Raw genomic sequence first — 13,494 nt, 5'->3', positions numbered from 1 at the left:
CGATCTCCGACAAACGGTGCAGGACTAGTTACGTGCCGAAAAAAGTGGAAGAATAATAATTATTATAATTATAATAATAATAATAATAATAATAATACGTATGCTGAATAACAATAGTAGTGCTTTTCAAGCATCACTAACTAGAATGGTACATTTCCTGAAGAAAATGTGAGTGGTGCTTGCGTGGCAAAATTCAGATAGGGCAGCAAAACTTTCGAGAGCCGGACGTGTAGGACATCAATACTTTCGAGTGCCGGACACTAAGGGTGCCAATACTTTTGAGTGTCGGACGCTAAGGGCACCAATACTTTCGAGAGCCGGACGCGTAGGGCTCCAATACTTTCGAGAGCCGGACGCGTAGGGCTCCAATACTTTCGAGAGCCGGATGCGTAGGGCTCCAATACTTTTGAGAGCCGGACAGATAGGGCACCAGCACTGTTAGAGCTGGCCGTGTAGTGCTCCAATACTTTTGAGAGCTGGACGCTAAGGGCACCAATACTTTCGAGCGGCGGCCGCGTAGGGCGCCAATACTTGAGTGGCGGACACGTAGGGCGCCAATACTTTTGAGAGCCCGACTCGTACGGCACCAAAATTTCGAGAGCCGTTGGCGTCAGGGCGCCAATAATTACTACTATTGTTATTCGGCATACTACTTATTATTATTAATTATTTTTCAACTTTTTTTGGCACATAACTAGACGGGAGAGGTGTCAAATGATCGGCTTATTGAGGAGACATGTGCTACGACTTTTGGAAGCGATCAGAATGTCGGCATTCCCGGTACGGAAGCTCAATGTTGGAAAATTTCCCATAGACTTGCATTGAGTTTCAAAAGTATTGGCCCTCTAAAGATAAAGCTCATTATATATATATATATATATATATATATATATATATATATATATATATATATATATATATATATATATATATATACACATACACATATATATACACACACACACACACACACACACACACACACACCACACCTGCTTTTAAACTGCAACTGAAACACATCAAATAACAAACAAGATTCTCTGATTAATAAAGATTTTATTATTTACTTGAACCGTGTGGGACATCAGTGAGATTTTACAGTGAGGTTCAGGGCTTCAGCTAAACTCTACAGAGACACAGGAAATAAATGACACACATGTGATCCAAACCCAGATGATTTTAATCTTACTGCATGTTTCAAACAGACACTGATGGCTTTTCCTCAGGATCAGGGATTGGCTGTAGAGAAACACAGACAAATATAAAGTAGTTACAGTGCTCATCATCATCATCATCATCATCATCATTACAGGCAGTTAAACTGCATCAATAAAGGTAATTGTCCATTTTTTCTTCCAATTTGTTTCTTGTATTTATGGTAAATGTATATAATTTATAGGTCATGTGAAGCATTACTTTGTTATCTTAAATATAAAAAGGCTCACACGCCTTATATGTGCATCAGTGACAATTGATTTAGTTTTTACATTTTTATTTATTTACTTATTTTCTGCCTATTAGTCACTTTTAAAAGTTTAAAGTGGTCCTGACACTTTAAAAGACAAAAACATTTATATTGTACAACTTAGAGTGCTCACCGATGTACAGCAATAAAATAAGTAATAAAATATTTATAAAAATGTATAAATTTGCAAGAAATTATTGAAATGGTTATTTCCATGGTCGGTCGTTAAGCACTTTGTGTTGTAAAATATACATGAAACACGCTGAATAAAGATTTATTAGGCGTACTCTGGCCTATAATTATTTATATCTCAGATAGCGATAGCGACAGCTCAGTAAACACCACTCTGTATTTCTCACCACGACTCGCTTTCTCCCCATGATGAGGTTCAGGTTGTTGAGAAAGGAGTCCTTCATACTCTCCAGCAGTTCCTGGTATTCCTTCCTCTTCTCCTTCAATCCGTCTGATTCCCTCACCCTGTCCCAATCTTCTTCGGTCTACAGACAGACACGAAAAAGCAGCATTTATCAGCAAAGTTTCACACGCTTAAACCTTGTACATTTACATTAAACATAACGGTAATCTTTCACTAATCCCAATATTTAACCCCATTTCAGAATGTACAGGATAACCTGCTCCTGAGAAGTTACATTAACCTTTTCATGCACTTTATTTGACTTGTTTTAATTGCAGAAATGATATTTTCCTGTAAAGTTAGTCTAAGAAAAAACATGAAGTGATACTGTTGATGTTAAAAATATATATATGTCCTGAGACTGTTGCATGACGCAGCTGATTAAGGAGGTAAAAACAAACTAAACTCTTATCTTTAATAAAACAAACATAAAATGCATTAATTAAAGAGTCTGCACCGAGATGTTTTTTAAATAAATAATATTTAATTACATCATTTTTATATTAGGTTATTATTTACAATTCACTGTAATTGCTAAACATAAAACTGTTAAATTAAATAAAATAGTAAACAAAGATGCTCACTGGAGAATTTGATCTGTGATATTGTGTAAAAGGTTTGTAAAGATCTATCAGAGGTGTTCAGAAAGACAAACAGTATCTGGTTTGTGTTAAATTACACTTGGCATCTTTTCTTAAAAACAGCCTCGTATTGATTCTCCATAAGTGTAGACACGTTACATGAAAGAGTTCATTTAGTGTGAATTTAAATGAGAAACACTGATGAACTCACCATGTCCTCAAAGGTTTGCCCACGGTAATACTCTTCGGTTCCTGGAAACTGGAGGCCGTTCTTAAACAGCTCTTCGAGGTTGTTTGAGACGAGATGCAGCGTCTCATCTTCAAAAGCAAACACCTTCTCGTCCTCACACACCATCAGCACCAGATCACCATTGGGGGAGCAACAGGGGAACTCCTCAAAAACACCAATCACCTCCATGAACATGTGTTCTGGGAGGTAGAACTGCTCCCACTCATCGACCATGTCGGGCTCATCTTTGTACGATGTTTCTTCCAAAGTTCCGACCTTGAAACTGTACTCTTCTACCTTTTTCAGTTTAATCTCTGACCCCCTGTTATCTGAAGCAACTTTTCTGATCTTCTGGAGATAAAGCTTCACCCCATCTAAACAAGCATAGAATTAATCACAACCACACCGACGCTTATGTATTATTTAACATCAGAGTTTAGTCGTAGACATGTTTATAAACATTTACCTTTTTTGAGATCCGGAAGAAGGAAGTCCTTCTCAATTTTATCTTGTTTACTAAATAGTCAGAGAGAAGATTCCACACAGTCAATGAATTTTATTATTATTACTATTATTATTATTGTTAAAGAGTCACAGATAGGAGTAAGAAAACCTACTCGCCTCATTGTTGATGATGATGATCTGCTTTCCACATGAAGGTACTGAGAGAAGAGCCGCACTCCCTAAGTGTGTGACATCAGATTGAGAAATACGCAGTCAACAGAGAACAACAACAACGCGCATGCGCACATCAGCCAGAGGGCGGACTTTCAGCTTCGGTCATTTAAAAAGAGCAAATCACCAGGAAAGCCTTCAGTCTGTCCGTAAATATTATTTGTTATTTGATTAGTCGTTATATCTAACAATGTGTGTGTGTGTAACAGTGTAAACTTGTGTAACAGTGTAAATTTGCTGTCCCCTCAAAATAACTCCACACACAGCCATTAATGCAGCGGTCGGGAACCTATGGCTCGCGAGCCAGATGTGGCTCTTTTAATGGCTGCATCTGGCTCGCAGACAAATCTTTAATAATAAAAAAATAATAACGTTAAAAATATAAAACATTCTCATGTATTTCAATCCATTCATTTCCTACCGCTCATGTTCATGGTTGCAGGTGGCTGGAGCCAATCACAGCTGTCCTCCGGGACAACACCAAATTTTTATTGGATAATGCGTAACGTACACGGGTCGTTGTGATGTCAGGAAGTAAACTTCCCTCCTTTTAATCAAGTAGTCAGCTAGCTAATTGCAGAAACCCTTTTATCGAAGAAGATGGCTAAAAGAAAAAAAGATGAGTATCGTACTTTTCAGCAGGAATGGACAGAGGAATTCGCCTTTGTGGAGAGAGCAGGTTCTGCAGTGTGTCTAATATGCAGTGATAACATTGCATCGATGAAACGGTCAAATATAAAGTGGCACTTCGACACACGCCGTACTACATCGCGGGCTTCACATCTAATCTCCTGCAGTCATTCAAAGCGCGCTTTGGAGAATTTCGTGAGCGCTCTCGTCTTTTTAAGTTCATCACCCATCCACACGAGTGTGCAGTGGACAGCGCCGACCTGAGTTACATCTCCGGTGTCTCCGTCAGAGATTTTGAGCTGCAAGCTGCTGACCTGAAGCCCTCAGACACGTGGGTGAATAAGTTCAAGTCACTGAATGAAGATTTGGAAAGACCTGCACGACAGCAAGTAGAGTTGGCGAGCAAACACAAGTGGGGAGAAATGAAAAAACTTCAACCCGAGGACCAGCTGATTGTCAAAACTTGGAACGCGCTTCCCGTCACATAGCACACACTGCAGCGTGTGAGTATTGCTGTACTGACAATGTTTGGCTCTACGTATGCATGTGGGCAGCCTTTTTCACATCTAAAGAACATTAAGACCAACCCACGATCACGTTTAACGGATGGAAGTCTCAACGCCTGCATGAAACTTAACCTCACCACGTATCAACAGACTACAAAGCCATCAGCAAAACCATGCAGCACCAGAAGTCGCATTAATGGTACGAAGTACTTTATTCATCATTGGTTAGCAACAGCATAACAACGTTATTAAAAATAATTCAGAGACTTATTGTACTTTAAAAGTGCTGGTCTTATATAAATGCACACATTTACTTGTATTTAGTTTTAAACATATTGTATGGCTCTCACGGAATTGAATTTTAAAATATGTGGCGTTCATGGCTCTCTCAGCCAAAAAGGTTCCCGACCCCTGCATTAATGTCTAAACATCTGGAAACTAAAGTGAGTACACCCCTAAGTGAAAATGTCCAAATTGGGCCCAAAGTGTCAATATTTTGTGTGGCCACCATTATTTTCCAGCACTGCCTTAACCCTCTTGGGCATGGGGTTCACCAGAGCTTCACAGGTTGCTACTGGAGTCCTCTTCCACTCCTCCATGATGACATCACGGAGCTGGTGGATGTTAGAGACCTTGTGCTCCTCCATTTTCCATTTCAGGATGCCCCACAGATGCTCAATAGGGTTTAGTCCATCACCTTCACCCTCAGCTTCTTTAGCAAGGCAGTGGTCGTCTTGGAGATGTGTTTGGGGTCATTATCATGCTGGAATACTGCATACTGTTCATTCTCTGCTTCAGAATGTTACAGTGTGTGTGTGTGTGTGTGTGTGTAAGCCTAAGTCCTAGTTTTTTTCTGGAACATACCATGTCAGTCAGTACACGGGTATGGAAATTTTAGTACAGCTCAACCCTAGAAAGCTGATATCTGACCAGGACTGAATAAGAATCTGCTTACCTGTCCTTGTACTGCTCGCTCATCTTGTTTCTGGTGAGCGGTCAAGTCTGTGAATAAAATGTAAAAACAGCAGTTAGGAGACAATACATGTTATGATTTTTTTTTAGACAGAGGTTCACAGAAATTCCACTCAAGTACTGAATGTAACCTTTTGGAGGGTCTGTTACTGACTAGTAGCTTATTTATAATATCTAAAATTCTGCTAAGTGTACGTGCAGGTCTTTTGCAATCACTCGAGGGTTTCTCACACCCTGCCTTCTCAGAAATCTAGTTGCAGCCATTGACAGCTTCCTTTTTCTGTCCTGTTCCAGGTATTTCATACGTTTTCTACCCCTAGCCAGTTCAGGTATTTCACGTGTTCCAGCTCAAGCACACCTGGTGCAGTTAATGAAGCCCCTGATCAAGTGTGCTTGGGACAACACCTGCTCTGCATACTTGTGCTGTTGTGAGGGATTCTATTCAGCTGGTGAATAATTTTGAGACTGGAGAAGTCATTATAAGTTCCACTTCAGTTGAATTTGGCAAAAAAACACTTGAAGCATTCATTGTGTTGAACTGTTACAATTGCATTTGTTTATCGCAAACAGCTGAAAGTCTGTACATTCTGTCAATAAACTTGATTTGCAATGGGGGTGAATAATTTTGATTTAAGTGTATATAAAGTGCTCACAGTAGAGGATTTTAATATATATTTTTAAAGATTATTAATTAAGATCTGTGTGTTAAGATTTGCGTCAAATTAAGATTTGTCGTTTGTTGTGTCAGAAGTATGGTTAAACGCTAGTTTGTGAATGGAGGGCGGAGTCAGGGAGAATGAGAGCATGTTTTCTTGTTTTTGACTGATGTCCGAATTGTTCTGAAAGTACAGAGATACAAGCCAAACAAATACAGCACCGTTCCTCCTCACTCCTACCTCCTGTCTAATCAATTCCTCATAAAACCAGGGTGTCACACCATAATTCTATGATTATAAAATAATAAAGTCATTATGTACTGTGGATCAATGGAAATTCATCCTAATTAAAGTATGGAAATTAGTGGCTGTATATTTTCTGTTTCAATGCTGCCACCATTCACTGCTCGGAGAGCCTTTGAAGCAGGATTCCGTATAATTTCAGGTGTGCCGCAGGTCACACGCATGCTTTTTCATTATCTAGATAAAAGAAGTTTAACAGAATTTGTGTAGGTGATATGAAAATACATTGGAGTAAATGGTTAATATTCAGGTGCAGTGCATTAAGGGTAATGTAGGTTGGTGTGAGAATCGGAGATTTGAGTGTGTGTGCATCGCAGAGAGTGTCTGGCTTTTCCTTTTAACACTTCCTGTTACATTTAACTGGTTTGTCTTGATTGTGTCTTGAGGAAAACCTGTAGTTCTGCAGCAGGCTCACCATCAGGTTTAAACGACTTCTCTATCTTCTCAAACAGCTGACAAACTGAGCTCCTGCTCGATTCGTGTAACTGTGAAAAACTGTGATGCCTCCCATGACATTCCTCTGTTAACTCCTGAATGGCAGTGAATCTTAATTCATCTTCTGATGTATTAAATCCACTGTCTGTGTTTATCACAATGGAGTAGTTTATAGCTTGATCGCCGAAGGAGTTCAGGATGTATCTCAGTAGGTTTCTGTCTTCCTGTGTAAAGTCATGAGGCTGTACCACAAGTAAAAATGCATGAGGTCCAGGTCTAGAACGTGAAACGCACTCTTTTATTTTCCGATTCAGCTCCTCATTAGAGAGTTTAGGGTCGTACAGATGAGGTGCGTTGATGATGGTGATGTATCTTCCCTCCACATGTCCTCCGACACTCTCACAGTAAAGCTCTACTGAATGTGGAGGATCTTCAGTCTCAAATGCTGATCTGCCCAGGATGAAGTTTCCCACAGTGGAGGTCTGTGGAAAACTTTTCCCCAAAATAATAATCCTCAGCTCTGGCACTGTGAAAATAGAATAGGAAATAGAATAATTAATCTACCAGCAAATAGCTGATCACAGTCATATCATCATAGGGAATTTTCCTTAATGAGCAGGATGTATAACACTGATCACAGGTATTACTGTAAACAACAGTAACTAACAGTAAACATGGACCACCAGTGGGCATTAACTAACAGTAAACATGAACCACCAGCGGGCATTAACTAACAGTAAACATTAACCACCAGTAGGTATTAACTACCAGTGGGTATTAACTAACAGTAAACATTAACCACCAGTAGGTATTAACTACCAGTGGGCATTCACTAACAGAAAACATGAACCACCAGTGGGCATTAACCCAATTTTTGCTCAAAAATGCAAAAGACTTCAAATATACCTCATTTATACTTTCTTCTTGTCTTATTCTTTGAGTTGGAGATATTAGCTATGTATGACATACTTGCATAATGTTTGCAAATGTTGCCTTAGGGACCGTCTGGTAATTCCACCCACTGAGTTAAAACGTCGATGTTGTCCATAGACTAATTAAAATGACATAACTATTAACATACAAAAGACATTTAAAAACACATTCCGGTTTGGCGGAGTCATGACATGAGAGCAATGACAGTGGTAAATCTTGTGCACATCGGAGCAACTTCATCCCGACCATTGCCTGCATTCGGGGGTGCTATGGACCTCCTCGACCACGCCCTACGTAACTTAAATTTTCCCCGGTCCTGATGCGTCTGCCAAGTTTCCTGACGTTTCAGGTATGTTTATGCTCTTAAAATCACACGAATGCATGAAAAATAAATAAATAAACAAACATGCCGAAAACAATAGGGCCCTGCACCTCGGGTTTGCACCGGAGGCGCGGCACTTTCGGTGCGGCACTTTCGGTGCTCGGTCCCTAATATCTCCAGCTCAAAAAATAAGAATGCAAGAAACTATAAAAGAGGCACATTTTAAATAATTTGCATTTTTCAGCAAAAATGGAGTTTTAAACATAGTTGATTAGTAATATAATCTTCAATATTAAAACAATAAATTAATGAACGCGTCTTTATTTGTATTTTGTTTTATAATTTTAAACCAAAAGCGAATGAGCGCAACGTACACGGACTCAGTCGAGTAAATAAGTCAAGAAATTGACTGAAGTCATCATATTAGACTGAACACGTGTAAAGATATGAAACTATAATATAACCTAGGGATGCACCGAAATGAAAATTCTTGGCCGAAGGCCGAACACGTTTTTCCCATTTATTTTACCATTTTTTCACCATTGCATGAATTAAATAGTCTAAATGTGCTTTTTACTATTTTGTCAAAAACTAACATTTCAAAATATTTATTTAACAATGAACATTTTTTTTCATTCCAGGAGGCATAGGCTACCAACAAGGCACAATATAACTTTAAATAAATAAATAAACAAGTAAAATGAAAATATTTTGATGTGGTCATCTTTGAGCCCTTTGAATAGCCTATGTTAGGTCTATAACTGACTGCTGAAAGAATGGAACACTCTGTAGACTACAACTAAAACTGCATTAAAATATGCATTGACAAGAGTGCAGAAAATGGTTCTATACAGCTGATTCTATTGGGGATATACACCGCTCGCGTCCCTGTACACCTCACCGAATATTATAGTAGATACAGGATTTGTCTGCCTGCCCTTAAATAAATGTCTTTACCTGCTTCCATACTCTACTCCCTTACGTCTCGCGACGTGACGGAATACTACGTGACGGATAACGTGTCCACAGTAAACAATGTAAACAAAGTTACAGCAGAACAGTTGTCAACATCCGAAGAGCATGCGGTCGTTCACGTAGAACGTGCATGCGCGCGCCCCCTCATCGCACCGAGCGCGCTGCCGGAAATGGAGGTCGTGAAATTCGCGCGTCTCACTCTGGTTGCTAGGCTATTTGGCGCGTCATCACACACGTCAGTGTTCGGTCAAATTTATTCGGCCGAACACCCAAAGTATATTTATTTATTTATTTATTTATTGCTATTCTCGGCGAATAATTTCGGTTGCCGAACATTTGGTGTATCCCTAATATAAATAGATGAACAGGAAAACACTTCCTGGATTAAGACGTTTACGCTGTGACTTGTGCCTTCGAGTCGCATTTTTAATATTACACACACATTAACACGTTGAAGTGCAAATATCAGTGAATTGAACCCGGAATGTTGTTTATGAATATTGTTTAACCCGGACTTGGTCATTTACATCAGTTTAAACTGAATTATTTTTATTTAATCCCTACCTTCAACCGACGCCATTTCGTGTCTCTGCTAAGGGTCTTCTGATTTTAACGTCGGTTGACAAACTAATTGGCGCATTAGCGCCACCTATTGGACTGGAGTGTGGGCAGCAGATTGGCAGGGGTAAAAAATAGTAATAAATAAATGATAAACAAATAACTATATACTAGATATTCCTACTAGAGTACTAAAGTCTCTCACTTATCCCAGTATTTTTCAGATAGTTTATTAGGGGACCATGCATTTTCCCAGATGTTTTCCCCAGCAAGTTCTCTAGTGTCATGTTTTGTTTTCCAATCAGCATTTCTAGCTCAGTCCTTTCCTCCTCATACCTTTTTTTTTTGCAGTCTAACAGAATGTCTTTTACAGTCTCTTGTGTACTGCAGTGTGTGCAGAGTCCAGTTGGGTGTTTTCCTATTCTGTTGAATGCTAGATTTAAGCCATACACCTATTCTAAGACGTGTAATTATCATCTCTTCCTTTGGGTTTCTGCCCTGCCTCACACTCATACCTACTTGTTTTTGTATGGTATATATGTGTCGTCCGGTGTCAGCGGTGTCCCAGTGTTCCTGCCATATTTTATGTGTGTGTGTCCCTTTATAATGGTTTTGATCTCTGCTCTACTTAATGGTATTTGTATATCAACTGTTTCATGCTTTATCGATCTTTTTGCCAGTACATCCACAGTTTCATTCCCTTCTACCCCTACATGTGCAGGAACCCAGAAGAAGGAAGCATTCAGTCCCTTAGCATGAAGTATGAGAAGCAGATAAAGTATTTGGTAAACAATGTCTTGTCTGCATGATGTTTTCTCAGACTGTATGCTTGATAGTGCTGATAGACTGTCAGAAGCTATAGCAACATCTTGCCTCTGATGGGTTTTTTCCCAGCCACTGCAGTTCCAATAGGACTCCTAATAATTCTACAGTGTACACTGATAGATGATCGGTCGCCCTATTTTTGACTACTACTTCATACCGGGGAATGAAAAAAGCCACACCAGTGTGGCCTGTCTCAGGCTGTTTTGACCCATCTGTATATATGAGTAATTTATCCTGATATTGGTCCATATAGTTTTGAGTTATTATCCCTTGTGGTGCTATTTTAGAATTCTCTTTTAATATTTGTTGTAATCTTGTATCTACAGATGGTTTTATGAATCTCCATGATGGTACAGTTGGTATTGCCACAATGGGGTTTACTTGTAGCTGACTGAGACCTGCATTTTGTGCCTTTGCATTTCCTAACCATCCAAAGCTATTAAAGTTGGTCCTATAAAACTCTGAGCATTCTTGTAAGATGGCTTTCGTGGGGTGCACCCTGCTATGCCCTTGTAGATTTACCCAATATGCCAGCATGATCTTAACCCTTCTGATACACGGCAGCTCTCCTGACTCAATCTGTAACGCAGTCACTGGTGATGATTTAAATGCTCTAGTACAGATCCGGAGTGCTTGTGTCTGTTCCATATCGAGCTTTTTAAGATTTGATTGTGATGAAGACATGTATGCCATGCAGCCATAATCAAAGGCGGCCCTTATAAGAGCCTGATAGATATTTATGAGCCATGCCCTACTTGCTCCCCAGTCTCGCCCTGACAGACATCTCAGAACATTATTCATCTTTTTACATTTGTTCTTAATTTTATCAATGTGAGGACCCCAGGTCAGCTTCTCATCAAACATCACTCCTAAAAATCTCACAGCCTTGACCTGTTCAAGATCTATCCCATATAATTTAAGTGGTACTGTTTTATGACGTTTAGAGAAACATATACCTTATGATTTTGAAATTGATAGTTTAAATCCCCATTCATTTGCCCACTGTTCTACTTTCCCTATTGCATGTTGCATTTTCTTTCTTAAATATTCTATATTCCGACCCCTAACCCAGAGTTCCCCATCATCCGCATAAAGTGACTTTCCTATATTTTCTCCAACCTGATCAAATATGTCTTTAATCATAATATTAAACAGTATCGGGCTACATACACTGCCTTGTACACTGCCTCTCCATGGTTTTCCCTAACTGGCGATGTTAATGCTGTGGGTCTATTGTTGGTTTGTGTCTAATGGTCTAATGTGGGTCTAATGATTTGCTTGTTGAAAGATAGTTTGACATTGATGATTTGGCAACCGAGGAAGCAGGAAGTGTCACAGGAAGCAGTGTCCCTCAAGCTGAAGCTATACTTCTAATCTCTATACTTTAAAATTATATATATATATATATATATATATATATATATATATATATATATATATATATATATATATATAATTTTATTTTATTTTATTTTTTTCTGTTGTTTCTCAACTTTTGAGTGCAGATGAGGATTTGCTCGAGCTGCACATGGTGCTGCTGGAACTGGAGGATGTGGAGAAACAGATTGATGACCTACTCGACAAGCAGGCCCAGCTGCTGGAGCGAAGAACCGCACTGGAAACATCTTGTGCCTCTGTCTACAGATCCAAGGTAAGCACGCAGCTTGGAATTATCACTCCCAGGCCCTCTATGCCGTGTGTTTCTCTGTGCAGGGACCGTGCACCCAAGACTTTTCCAGCCGAGGTCTCCGTCATCACGGACCTTGGGTGCACCAGCAGCAAAAGGCGAGAGCCTCTGGTGTTCGAGATCCCAATCAGGAACCACTTCACCCCTCTCCATCAGACCAGAACAAACGCTGTGATCGTCGGGGACTCCGTTGTGCGAAATGTCTGCATCGCTTCAACAAAGGGTAAGGTGCACACACATTGTTTTTCTGGTGCTCGTGTCCTTGTTGTTGCTGCGCAGGTGTCCGGGATCCTGAAGAAGGACGAGCGCATTGGAGCGGTCGTGCTGCACGCGGGGGCGAACGACATCAGGCTGCGGCAGACGGAGGTTCTGAAGAGGGACTTCGCCGGCCTGATCGAGACAGTATGACGGTATCAGATCACCCACCACGAAGATCATCATCTCTGGACCTCTTCCCACATACAGACATGGAGCTGAAAAGTTCAGTCAGTATACTTCTTGCTTTAAATGACTGGTTAGTTTCTTGGTGTAATGAACAGAATCTGGTGTTTGTTAATAACTGGAATCTGTTCTGGGAGCGTCCTAGGTTGTTTCGTCCTGATGGCCTGCACCCCAGCAGCCTCGGAGCGGAACTGCTGTCAGACAACATCTCCAAGATGCTACACACCGAGTGACTACCTACCGTAAGTACATCTTCCTACAATAACAACGTTCATCATAATCGATGATCAATTAATAGTCCAACACCTGTAGTACATACTATAGAGACTGTGACTGTTCCCCGAGCTATACAAATACATAGAAAATTTTGGAAAGTTTGTTTTAGTAACCTACATAATTAACATAAAATTAGATCATACTGAATACACATCCAGCACCTTTAATCTGAAGTTAGGATTATTAAACATTAGATCTCTTGCATCTAAGGCTCTTATTGGTAACGAAATCATTACTGATCAGGAATGTAATTTAATGTGTTTAACGGAAACTTAGATTAAACCAAATGAGTACATAGCATTAAATGAAGCCAGTCCTCCTGGATACAGTTATCTACATCAGCCTCGTTCAACTGGTAGAGGAGGAGGTGTTGGTGTCATCCGTAGTCAAAATCTAGACGTCACACATAAACCTAGTTATAAATTTAATTCTTTTGAAATTCTTTATACCAGTATAACTTATGTAGCCGCAAAAAAAGTCAATTCCTCTAATTATTATTTACAGACCCCCAGGGCCATATACTGAATTTCTTAGTGAATTTGCAGACTTTATCTCAAACCTGGTTGTTTCTGTAGATAAAGCATTAATCTTCAGTGATTTTAATATTCAT

General features: G+C 39.7%; 1 protein-coding gene across 2 annotated transcripts; it reads right to left on the bottom strand.

Annotated features, from left to right (window-relative positions):
- Positions 1-1,036: 1,036 nt before the first annotated feature.
- Positions 1,037-9,767, bottom strand: LOC128629145 (GTPase IMAP family member 4-like). Of its 2 annotated transcripts, none has more exons than XM_053675697.1 (8): positions 9,662-9,767; positions 6,848-7,393; positions 5,457-5,503; positions 3,312-3,373; positions 3,157-3,206; positions 2,673-3,064; positions 1,825-1,962; positions 1,037-1,239 (listed from the first exon to the last, which is right to left on the bottom strand). In XM_053675697.1, the coding sequence occupies exons 1-8, from the start codon at positions 9,675-9,677 to the stop codon at positions 1,198-1,200; spliced, it is 1,293 nt and encodes a 430-aa protein (XP_053531672.1). In that variant the 5' UTR covers positions 9,678-9,767; the 3' UTR covers positions 1,037-1,197. The 2 variants fall into 2 exon arrangements, with proteins under 2 accessions (XP_053531672.1, XP_053531673.1); XM_053675698.1 differs by lacking the exon at positions 9,662-9,767 and adding an exon at positions 9,080-9,248.
- Between the last annotated feature and the right edge of the window lie 3,727 nt (positions 9,768-13,494).

Source organism: Ictalurus punctatus, chromosome 25 (assembly GCF_001660625.3).
Source record: "Ictalurus punctatus breed USDA103 chromosome 25, Coco_2.0, whole genome shotgun sequence".
Classification (NCBI taxonomy): Eukaryota; Metazoa; Chordata; class Actinopteri; order Siluriformes; family Ictaluridae; genus Ictalurus; species Ictalurus punctatus.
This window is presented reverse-complemented; position numbering and strand designations above follow the sequence as displayed.

Bases quoted from the DNA above. Each gene is read 5' to 3' on its own strand.
- LOC128629145 (XM_053675697.1), bottom strand. The intron at 3,207-3,311 runs GCGAGTAGGTTT...CTGACTATTTAG, and splicing joins TCATCATCATCAACAATGAG to TAAACAAGATAAAATTGAGA. The intron at 1,240-1,824 runs GTGAGAAATACA...GTTTCTCTACAG, and splicing joins TGGGGAGAAAGCGAGTCGTG to CCAATCCCTGATCCTGAGGA.